Below are 11,315 nucleotides of genomic sequence, written 5' to 3'. Positions count from 1 at the left end.
CAGTTAGTGACAGGCCTGAGACTTGCCCCCAGGTCTCCTGATATGTTAGTGCATTTAATGTTCATAAAGTGCTTAAAACAGTGTCTGCACATAGAAGAGTTTTGCATGTGTTTGCAGTTAACAAAAGCAACCATCACAACTCTTTTATGACATTAATATTATCCCCATTTTATAGATCGAAAAACTGAGGTTCGAAGTGAATAAGTGGCCAAAGGTAACACAGCTGGGAAGAGGTAGAGACAGGAACTGACCCAGGACTGACTCTAAGTAACTGGCTCTCATAGCAGAGCCACATTGTTCCTTGAGTGCTGGGGACCTGTGTGTCCAGTTGCAGGAAGCCATACTTCCTGCCACCAAGGAACTCCCAGAGAAGAACAGAGACAGTCACATAACCAAATTACTACACCACAAAAATGTGTGACAAGTGCCAAAATTCAAACATGCTGGGGCAGGCCCAAAGAGGGTGTGTTTGACTTACTCAGGCAGATCAAGGAGGACTTCCCAGAAGAGGAGACATTTGAGCTGAGGTGGGCCAGCTTTTCCAGCTTTTCCAGGCTGAGGGCAAGAACTTATGTGAGAGAAGGAGAAGATTTTGTGAGGGAGGGGGGGCAGTCCTCTGAAGCTGGGGGCAGGGAAGACCAAGGAAGAGAGTAGGGGTGGGAGGGGGCTGCACTGTGTCCGAAGGGCCCCGAACTGCCAGGCTAGGCAAAGTGTACTTGATCTTGCCCTGGAGGACGCAGAGGCATTGAGAGCCTTTGAACAGCCAAGTGGCCTGGTTTGTGCAGAGACAGACAGCGGGAGTGCCCTGCTGGAGAGGGCTATTTGGAGCCTTAGACTTGTCCAGAAGGCTGGCGTGTGTAACCTTGTGCTCCCCTCCTCCCCAGCCAGGCTCAGCAGAGCTGAGGGAGCTGAGCGCTTCAGAGGTGCTTGGGCAGAAAGGCTGAGGATCAGGACCCCCACGCTCCAGGGTCCTCCTGGGTGAAGCTGCGTCTGTCCCAGCCCTGCCACTGTCTGCACGATCCTCCAGGAGAGAAGAGGCTGATATGGGCAGCCCAACCCTGGCTGAAGTGTGCAGGCTCTCTTTTCGAGTGACTCTGGGGATACATGCCCAGAAAGGGAGGATACATGCAGGCCAAGGAGGCAAAAGGGCAGACGGTGAGATTAAGAAAGATACACACTCTCAGGCTAAAACAGAGAAAGAAAGCCAAAAAAGCCCGAAGGAAAGAGACCAGAGGAGAGCTGGGCCGCCCACGCACGTGTGTGTCCAAGGACAAGTGTCTTAGGGCTCCCATGCTATTGCCCACCTGGCACTGTGGGCACTGAGCAATCAGCCAGCTGGGCTGGGTACCTGCCTGAGGCACTGTACAAGCTCTAACCACCCCTGTCCGCACCCCCGCCCCAACCCCGGGAGCCTGGACTGAGCTTGGGGCGAGGTGCCCTGATGGTCACAGTGCCGGGCAGGAGGAGGGGTCAAGGACTGGAATCAGAGGCCTGGGGCTCCGGGCGGAGCCTGGCCTGGGGAGGGGAGACGAGTCACTGTCTCTTCCTGTACCTCACGCGGTACTAGAATCCAGTCTAGTGTGTTTCCCCTTTGAGAGGGAAAAGGGAGTAATCAGAGGCCCTTTTGAGATTGTCTTGCAGACCATGAACTCTGCAGCCCGAAATGAACATTCACAATCTTCCCTGCTTCTCAGAGTCCTAAGGCTGGGCATAGAGCTCGGAATACCCAAGAAACCAGGATGCCCAATGATTCTAGAGGACCGCTCCTGCCCCCCAGGTCCTAGAATCTAACCGACTTGCTGGCCTCGCTGAGAATTCCCGGGGTCCTGCTCTCACCAACTCCGCTAGGGACCACGGCTTTCCCAGGAGAGTCCACTGCCACAGCCCGGCTCTCTCCCGCTCGGTGTGAGCGGACTAGGATCTTACCTTGTGTTCCTCAGTCCTTGGCTCAGGAACGCTCACTGAGCGCCTGAGAAAGCGCCGAGAAGCTAACCTGGGGGCGGGGGTAAGGCCCGGGCTCAGGGCCCGCTCGGACCCGGGCTCGCTGTGCAAGGTGGGACAAGTCCGCAACCTCTCCGAGTCGGCTTGCCCTTTTCGTCGCAGCCGCGGAGCTCCTGGATGTCCCAGCAGTTTCCTGAGCTACCCATTCCGGGGCGAGATAACAGTGTTGGGACAGGGCTCTGAGGCAGGGATTGGGAGTTTCCCTGAGGTGAGCCGGGAGTCTGGTGGCAGGGTGCAAGCTAAGCGGGGTGATGGGAAGCAGAAGGATCCCCTCTCAGTTTCTCTGCCTGGTCCTGGGGTGATAATTCTCTGTTCACAGTATTTAAGTGAACCAATGGCAAGAAAGCGCTAGAAGCTCTGTTGCCCTGACCAAGCTCCGGGGTCCCTGCGCGTCGGTGGGAGCAGAAAAAAAGCCACATCCACGCAGACTCGAAGACTGGAATACCCTCCCCACACACAGTCTCCCTTCTAGGCGGGCAGAAAGCATTTTACTTTAATCAACCACTACTTCTTTGAAGGGGGGCATCTCATTTCCGTACATGAGTGGGAAGGACTTGAATTTTCCCCAGCAGCTTATCTTTTTTTCACAACCAAGTTTCACCCTGAAAACAATTTAAAAGACAAGAAGATAATGACGGGTTGGTGATGCACCCCACTCCATCTTCTTGACTCCCTGGAAGCGGGGGGCGACAGGTAGGGAGTCCCCCACTTCACAGATGGGGAAACTGAGCCAGTAAATGAGTTAGCTGTAATCTGAGCTCTCACTCCGTACCACCGCTGTGACTAGCGGCTGGGCTGTGTGTGACACAGGACCGACCTCCTTTTTGGCACTCTGAGGCCATACAGCCCACTGACCCTGACTGACTGCCCCAGAGTAATCCAAACAGAGGTCACTGTGTTCTGGCTGTGCCGAGATTCTTAGATCTGATTCGCAAGCATCTGGGCCTGGAGTTTCCATTGTCTCACTGTAAGGAGGACTTTAAGCACAAGTGAGGCTCTGAGAACTCAGGAAAAGACAGAGAGGCGATTAATCCTTTGTCAGTTGCTTCATTTGCAAATATTTTCTCCCTTTCTGAGGGTTGTCTTTTCATCTTGTTTATGGTTTCCTTGGCTGTGCAAAAGCTTTTAAGTTTCATTAGGTCCCATTTGTTTATTTTTGTTTTTATTTCCATTTCTCTAGGAGGTGGGTCAAAAAGGATCTTGCTGTGTTTTATGTTATAGAGTGTTCTGCCTATGCTTTCCTCTAAGAGTTTGATAGTGTCTGGCCTTACATTTAGGTCTTTAATCCATTTTGTATTTATTTTTGTGTATGGTGTTAGGGAGTGTTCTAATTTCATTCTTTTACATGTACCTGTCCAGTTTTCCAGCACCACTTATTGAAGAGCCTGCCTTTTCTCCACTGTATATTCTTGCCTCCTTTATCAAAGATAAGGATTAATCTCCAAAATTTACAAGCAGCTCATGCAGCTCAATAACAAAAAAAACAAACAACCCAATCAAAAAATGGGCAGAAGACCTAAATAGACATTTCTCCAAAGAAGATATACAGATTGCCAACAAACACATGAAAGAATGCTCAACATCGTTAATCATTAGAGAAATGCAAATCAAAACTACAATGAGATATCATCTCACACCGGTCAGGATGGCCATCATCAAAAAATCTAGAAACAATAAATGCTGGAGAGGATGTAGAGAAAAGGGAACCCTCTTACACTGTTGGTGGGAATGTAAATTGATACAGCCACTATGGAGAACAGTATGGAGGTTCCTTAAAAAACTAAAAATAGAACTACCATACGACCCAGCAATCCCACTACCGGGCATATACCCTGAGAAAACCGTAATTCAAAAAGAGTCATGTAGGGCTTCCCTGGTGGCGCGTGGTTGAGAGTCCGCCTGCCGATGCAGGGGACGTGGGTTCGTGCCCCGGTCCGGGAAGATCCCAGATTAAAAAAAAAAAAAAAAAAAGAGTCATGTACCAAAATGTTCATTGCAGCTCTGTTTACAATAGCCAGGACATGGAAGCAACCTAAGTGTCCATCAACAGATGAATGGATAAAGAAGATGTGGCACATATATACAATGGAATATTACTCAGCCATAAAAAGAAACAAAATTGAGTTATTTGTAGTGAGGTGGATGGACCTAGAGTCTGTCATACAGAGTGAAGTAAGTCAGAAGGAGAAAAACAAATACCGTATGCTAACATATATATATGGAATCTAAAAAAAAAATGTCATGAAGAGCCTAGGGGTAGGATAGGATTAAAGACACAGACCTACTAGAGCATGGACTTGAGGATATGGGGAGGGGGAAGGATAAGCTGTGATAAAGTGAGAGAGTGGCATGGACATATATACACTACCAAGCGTAGGGTGGATAGCTAGTAGGAAGCAGCCACATGGCACAGGGAGATCAGCTCAGTGGTTTGTGCCCACCTAGAGGGGTGGGATACGGAGGGTGGGGGGGAGGGAGACGCAAGAGGGAAGAGATATAGGAACATATGTATATGTATAACTGATTCACTTTGTTAGTTAGCAGAAACTAACACACCATTGTAAAGCAATTATACTCCAATAAATATGTTAAAAAAAAAAAAAAAAAAAGACAGAGAGGCTTCAGGGCCAGGAGGTAAGAAGCCTGAATTTCCTGAGTTTCCCTTTTAGTGTAGAACCTCCTCTGCAAGACTTTAAGCAAGCCCCTTCGGCAATCTGGGCCTAGTTTCCTTCCAGCTTGAATTTCCAAGATTTCCTTAAGGAGAAGAGCAGGTTACCTCTGCATCTGCATGAAGGGGCATCTGGGTCAAGAGATATGAAGGAATTTTCCATGACTCCTCGGATCCCCTCCTTCATATTTACGAAACCCTCTGAGGGCACTTCAAAACTCAGTAAAGCAGTTAGGGAAAGAGCTACCAGTATCTTCTACAGATCACCAGCACTCCTCCCCTGCCCCCCAAATTTAACATAAAATAGCCTGTGAGGGGACAGGTTTTTCCAAAAGGTGCTGGGGATACATGCAGGGCTGAAGGCGGCTACAAAGAGGATGGAAATCACCCAGCACCCGCCTACATCAACACCAACCCACCCCTGCTGGACTAGAAGACTGATTTCCAAGGGACTGGGACCCACGCCACAGCTTTCAAATGGTTCTCAGTGGGGTCTGTTACCCCTAAACACGTTAAGGAGCACTGCACCAGAGAAGAGGGAAAGACTGGGTGAGAGGAAATGGAGGAAATGGCCTGGCACCGAGGGGATCTTTATGTATAGTTTTGATCCAAACGGGTGAATTGTCCCAGTTCACTCAAATCGTTTAATTCAAATTTTACATCATGGATTCATAGAATCTTCAAAGTACAGAATTTTGAAATGTGTTATTAGAATAAAACATTTATGGAATAAAAGTTTTAGGATCCTTTGTTCATGAAAATCTTAGAATCATAATCTTAATAAATCTAATCTCAGGATGCTAAGGCTTGGTCTGTTGCACAGGTGTAGCTCAGTAGCCGCAAAGTTTGAGAAAAAGGAATCAGTTTTCTAGAATGGGTCCACAGTCACAGAACAATGAGGATCAAAATATCGTGAGACATGGAGGTTTCTAACCATGGTAATTTGAGCTTAAAAGTCTCTATCATAAAGTCATTAAAGCATATGGTCACAAATATTATAAGAATTATTAGATTATTTGAGTTATAAAATAGTGGATCTAGAACTAATATTTTAGAATTAAATAAGAAGAGAGATGTGGATTTATAGGACCCAAATCTTCCAATCAGACATTCCTAGACAGGAACTCAAATTAAGTTATATGTTAGAGCTGCAATAATATCTAAAACCTAGAGAAGCTACAACTCCCAGTAGTGACATCATATTTTCAGGCACAAAATCTTACTCCCAGCATCTTAAGATATGGGGAATACTCTTTTACACTCTGACCAGAAGCTTAAAGTCATAGGAATATAATCACAGTCAAATAATTTAGACTTCTGGTCATGGAATCTTAGAACTACAGAATCACATTGTTTGATTTATGGATTCACGTTAGGATGGTGGTCCAAAATTTAACATTTGGAAATCTGAATCTTGGAAATACAGAGAACCACAAACTCCAGTATTAAAAGATTGCTATAATGTATCTGGTTAAAATGTTAAACATTTTTTTTTCCCTTTGAAAAAACGTAACAGGATGCAACCTGGATTTTCGTAGCTTCGTTACTTTGGAAGAAGGAAGCTGGGAGGTTTCTGAGCGAGTGAAAAGCCTCTCGCGCCTTTCGAGCATGAATCCGCCGAGGAAGGTCTTCATGCAAACCGTTCAATTTGCTTCCACACCCGGGTCGCCGGAGCGAGGATCTGAACTCTTTGCCTCTTTCTTCCGAAGGCAGTTGCCCAATGCTTGGTGGGGCTGAACCTGCCCGGAGCTCATCTCCACGAAGAACGCGACTAAAGCCCCTGAAGGCCGCCGCCCGCAATCTCGCGGCTCTCTCCGCCCAGCCCTCCACCCGCAGCCCCGCGGAAAGCTGCGTCTCGGCCGGAGCCTGAAATCCTAAGGGCAGAACGCCCCACCCCTGAGATCCGCACATGCTCTCCCGCCCCCAGTTCTCAGAGGAGAAAATTTAGGGCTTGTGACCGGGAAGGGACAGGCCCAGGGTGTCCCTGCGAACCCAGACCTGCGGGGCCGCCGCCGCAGGCGGTCTTGAGCGAGGCCGAATCAGGGCTTAGGGAGCTGGCGGGAAACGAACTCCGAAACTGGACACCCGCGAAGCGGACGGGTCCCGTCTGCCCGCCCCTTCCCCGGGAGACTCGCCTACCCAGAGCACCGCCAACCCCGGCCCCCACCTCTCGAAGCCCTCCGTCCCGCTGCGGGAAGGGGCTGCTCGGCTGCCCCCGGAGGTCTTGGGAGCCACTTGGAGCCTTCCTGGCTTGGCGAACTGGAGGAGAAGGTTGCTGCGAGAGGCAGAAGCCTAGCCTCCATCCTCTTTAAGCTGTGAGTCACTCCACATCATATAGAGAGGGGTCCCGAGCCACCCAAAGATAAAAGATTGGAGGGCGGGGGGGAGACGTGTTGCGGCCTTTCCCTAAATATCAGCAATTGAGATACAAAACCTCGGTACAGTGGAGGAACCCGGAACCCACCGAGGGAAAGTGGCTACCTCTGGTACATGTCGAGGAAACGCACTCCCACCAGAGACGCAGGCAGGTGTGAGGTTCGGCTAAACTGCGAAGTCGCGGTGGAACCGTGGCAAGTCACCTCCTCTATCGGACCTAGGAATCCTGCCTGAAGGATGAGGGACTGGATGGGGAATGGCCAGGGCAGCCTTGAGTTGGGGTTTGAAAATAAATCATCCTTGAAAGACCTTGGAAGCCAGTCACCTGGAGCATCTTCTCCCTTCCTCGTCCCCCACCCTCAAGAACCAAGCGCCCCTCAGCCAATTCTCACCCTCTCCAGCCCAAAAAGGTGAGGCGAGCCCTTCCTTTCACCTGCGGGTCCCAGCCTTCTATAGAGGCTGGTAAAGTCCCGAAGCGCTGAGTTCGGGCGCCGAGGTCTCCAGAGACAGTTCCTGGCCTCTCCCGACCTCAGTCTCCCCGTCGGCGCGCAGAGAGGACCGGCCCAGGAGACCTCCAAGGGACTTCCACGCTCAGACCGTGTGGTGTACCCGTCGCGCCGCCACAGCATCTCCTACCTGGGGAGGTGCGCCGAGGCCCAGGGGGCGGGCAGTCGGGGGGCGGGCGGGGAACGGGCACCGCCCCAAGCTTCCTGGCGCCTTTAAGGAGGAGAAACCCGCGGAGGGAGGAGCCGGTCCGGGTGTGTGCAAGGAAGCGCCTTGCCAGCGGTCTTGGCGGCTTGAGGCCAACCCTGCGGAGAGGAACAGTCGCCGGCCACCCCGCCTGGCCCGCGCTGCAACCTCGCCGCCGTCGCCTTGCCTCGCCTCCTTGCCCTCCGCGCCTTCGGCGGCCTCGGCCACAGGGGCGCCGCCTAGGCGGCCCCCACCAGAGTGTCCCCACGCCTGCACTAACTGCTCTCGTTTCAGACCTTGGTGCCCGCAGCCTCCTCTGCGCTCAGGACCTCGACGGTTATCCTCAGATCAGCAGGAAGCCCAGAACTGATGCAGGCGCCCCAGCCCAGGACCAATTCCAGACCCCGTGACCTCCTGGCACCAGCGCGCAAAGGACCCTTCAGCCCGCGACAGGAGCCTCGTCCGGGTCCCAACGTCGCTGCTGGCGCCTGGCTTCGAGCTCCAGAACACGAGCAGAGCCGTCGGTGGGCGGGACACTCTTGAGCCTCTGTCCGCACTGAGCCAGCCCGGAAACTACGGGCGCCAAAGCTCCTGCGCGCCCCTGCCACGAAAGCTGTGCTCCCGGTGCCAGCTGCGAGGACACCCTGAGCTTTCTAAAGAGGGCCCCAGCGTCGGTTCCCGTTACCCTGCGTCCCGGGCCCCGCAGCTCCCAGCCCCTCGACAGCAGCAGGCAGCGGGGACGCCCCAGGGACGCGGGACGGCTGCGCCATGACGGCGGAGAGCGGGCCGCCACCGCCGCCGCCGCCGCCGCAGCCGGAGGCGCTGGCGGCCGTGAAGGAGGAGCGCGGTGAGGCGGGGGCCGGGGTCCCGGCAGAGGCCGCGGGTCGCGGCGCTGGCGGGCGGCGGCGGAAGCGCCCCCTGCAGCGTGGGAAGCCGCCCTACAGCTATATTGCGCTCATTGCCATGGCCATCGCGCACGCACCGGAGCGTCGCCTCACGCTGGGCGGCATCTACAAGTTCATCACCGAGCGTTTCCCCTTCTACCGCGACAACCCCAAAAAGTGGCAGAACAGCATCCGCCACAACCTCACACTCAACGACTGCTTCCTCAAGATCCCGCGCGAGGCCGGCCGCCCGGGCAAAGGCAACTACTGGGCACTCGACCCCAACGCCGAGGACATGTTCGAGAGCGGCAGCTTCCTGCGCCGCCGCAAGCGCTTCAAGCGCTCTGACCTCTCCACTTACCCGGCTTACATGCACGACGCGGCCGCCGCTGCTGCTGCTGCCGCCGCCGCCGCCGCTGCCGCCATCTTCCCGGGCGGGGTGCCCAATGCGCGCCCGCCTTACCCGGGCGCTGTCTATGCAGGCTATGCCCCGCCGTCGCTCGCCGCGCCGCCCCCGGTCTACTACCCGGCTGCGTCCCCAGGCCCATGCCGCGTCTTCGGCCTGGTGCCTGAGCGGCCGCTCAGCCCAGAACTGGGCCCCGCGCCGTCAGGGCCCTCCGGTTCCTGCGCCTTTGCCTCGGCCGGCGCCTCTGCCACTACCACCGCTTACCAGCCCTCCGGCTGCGCCGTCGCCCGACCTGCCCACACTTCCGCCTATGCGGCCGCCTATGCGGGCGCAGACGGCGCGTACTCGCAAGGGGCCGGTAGCGCCCTCTTCGCAGCGGCTGGCCGGTTGGCCGGGCCCGCTTCGCCCCCCGCGGGTGGCAGCAGTGGCGGCGTCGAGACTGCAGTGGACTTCTATGGGCGCACATCGCCCGGCCAGTTCGGAGCCCTGGGGCCCTGCTACAATCCTGGTGGGCAGCTCGGAGGGGGCAGTGGAGGCGCCTACCACGCTCGCCATGCGGCTGCCTATCCAGGCGGAGCGGATCGGTTTGTGTCCGCCATGTGAGCCGAGCATACAGGCGAAAATTCATAGATACCTCGACTGTCTTTACGACCTAAGTATTCACGAAACCTGAGGACAGGACTGGAGAGAGGATCGAGTTGAAAGCCACATGGGAGGGACCGAGCCGGAGGTTCAGGCGCATACTCCCTGTGCACCGTGTACACACCGGTTCGCTTTGAAAATGGGAGGAAGTGGGGAGAGGCATCCTCGGCCCACGGACTGAGACAATGGACCCTCACTGAGGCGAGGCTCCAAAGGTCGTGCCTTTCTGACATTCTGCCGGGGAGGGTCCTTGGCTCTAAAGGAGGCACAACGTAGTGTCTACACCAGAGTCTAAGGGAATTGTGGAGAATCACATGACTTCACTCTTCCCCGTACTTACCAAAACCCGGGTCTTTTTACACAGTTCCGTCTCTTGTGCCTTTGACTACGTTATTACAAATAAAAGGCTCCGATAGTGTCTTCCTAGTTAAGGTGAGGACAAATTTGCAAAAGAGGTAACCATTTTTTTTAATGGGAAAGATCTCTGCTTCGCTTGACCAGGGGCTGCTTTTCCCTGCCTCTGAGAACTGCAGACCTGGCTCTGAGTCTGGACGGTGCCCCAGCGCCACAGTGTAACCCAGTTCCATCACTCACACCCCCAGTTTTCCCATCTATAATACAAGAGGGCTGCAGAATTCAACCGTCCCCCATATGATCTTTGAGGGCCCATCATGGTTGTTGCATATCTGGCAGCATGGGTGGGCCACCCAGGGCCTAACCCTATTCCAAGGAATGGAAACAGAGCTCATGGCAAGCATCTCTGGATTAGCTCCAGGCACCGGTTATATCATAATTTCTTGAATCTTTCGAGCATGATGTGCTGATCACTTGGCAGCTCTTACTGCTGGGTCCTAAGTGCGGTTTTCCATCGAGGCAGGTAGAAATACATTTGTCCATTGCGCACGCTTTCTTTTCATCAAGCAGCCTGGGACCCAATGGGTGAACTAAAATTCAAAGAGATGACAGGACTCGAGGGAGCCTGTTGATGACAGTTTTCATTTTGTTGGGCTGGCTCTTCCATCCCTGGTACCCTCTGCCGAAACTTGGCAGCCTCCTCATGCAAAAAGTAAAGAGAAAAATTAATTGGGGCCATCAGTTAAGTAAGCTTTAGAAAGAAACTGGTGTTTAACTTTGCTTTGTAGCCTTTATTTGTTTCAAGCAACAAGCTGACCAAAATCAGAAAGAAAAAAAAATCCAACCATTTCCCCACCTTTCTCTTGAGAAATCTTGTAAGTTTCGATTCTGTAGCAAAAGTTTCTAGCATTAAATATTTCAGAGGCTCGGTGTGCAGCTTTCAGATAAACCTGAGTGTTCAGGTGAACTGTTTTAATAAAGATCTTTGAGCAAGTGAGTTCTGACAAGAGAAATGCAGCCTCTTTCTGCAGAGTTAATTTGCTAGGGAAGAGTGGGGGGGGGGGTGAGAAAGAAGACTGAAAACCACTGGTAATTTTTATTTTTAATTCTGGGGATTGCACTATCCTGTTCACAAAGACATGTGAATGTGATTCAGTCCAGACGGGTATTTGTCTAAATAAGTGCTGCCCAATAGAAATATAATGTAAGCTGCCTGTGTAATTAAAATTTTTCTGGTAGCTGCATTAATTTTAAAAAAACAGGTGAGATTAACTAATAATATGTTGTATTTAAC

General features: G+C 52.7%; 1 protein-coding gene across 1 annotated transcript; it reads left to right on the top strand.

Annotated features, from left to right (window-relative positions):
- The first annotated feature begins 8,503 nt into the window (after positions 1-8,503).
- On the top strand, positions 8,504-10,139 carry FOXE1 (forkhead box E1). The gene has a single exon (XM_060013373.1). The coding sequence runs from the start codon at positions 8,504-8,506 to the stop codon at positions 9,626-9,628; it is 1,125 nt and encodes a 374-aa protein (XP_059869356.1). The 3' UTR covers positions 9,629-10,139.
- The last annotated feature ends 1,176 nt before the right edge of the window (positions 10,140-11,315 follow it).

The sequence above is a fragment of the Delphinus delphis genome, chromosome 6 (assembly GCF_949987515.2).
Source record: "Delphinus delphis chromosome 6, mDelDel1.2, whole genome shotgun sequence".
Taxonomy (NCBI): Eukaryota; Metazoa; Chordata; class Mammalia; order Artiodactyla; family Delphinidae; genus Delphinus; species Delphinus delphis.
This window is presented reverse-complemented; position numbering and strand designations above follow the sequence as displayed.

Bases quoted from the DNA above. Each gene is read 5' to 3' on its own strand.
- FOXE1 (XM_060013373.1), top strand. From the start codon at position 8,504: ATGACGGCGGAGAGCGGGCCGCCACCGCCGCCGCCGCCGCCGCAGCCG.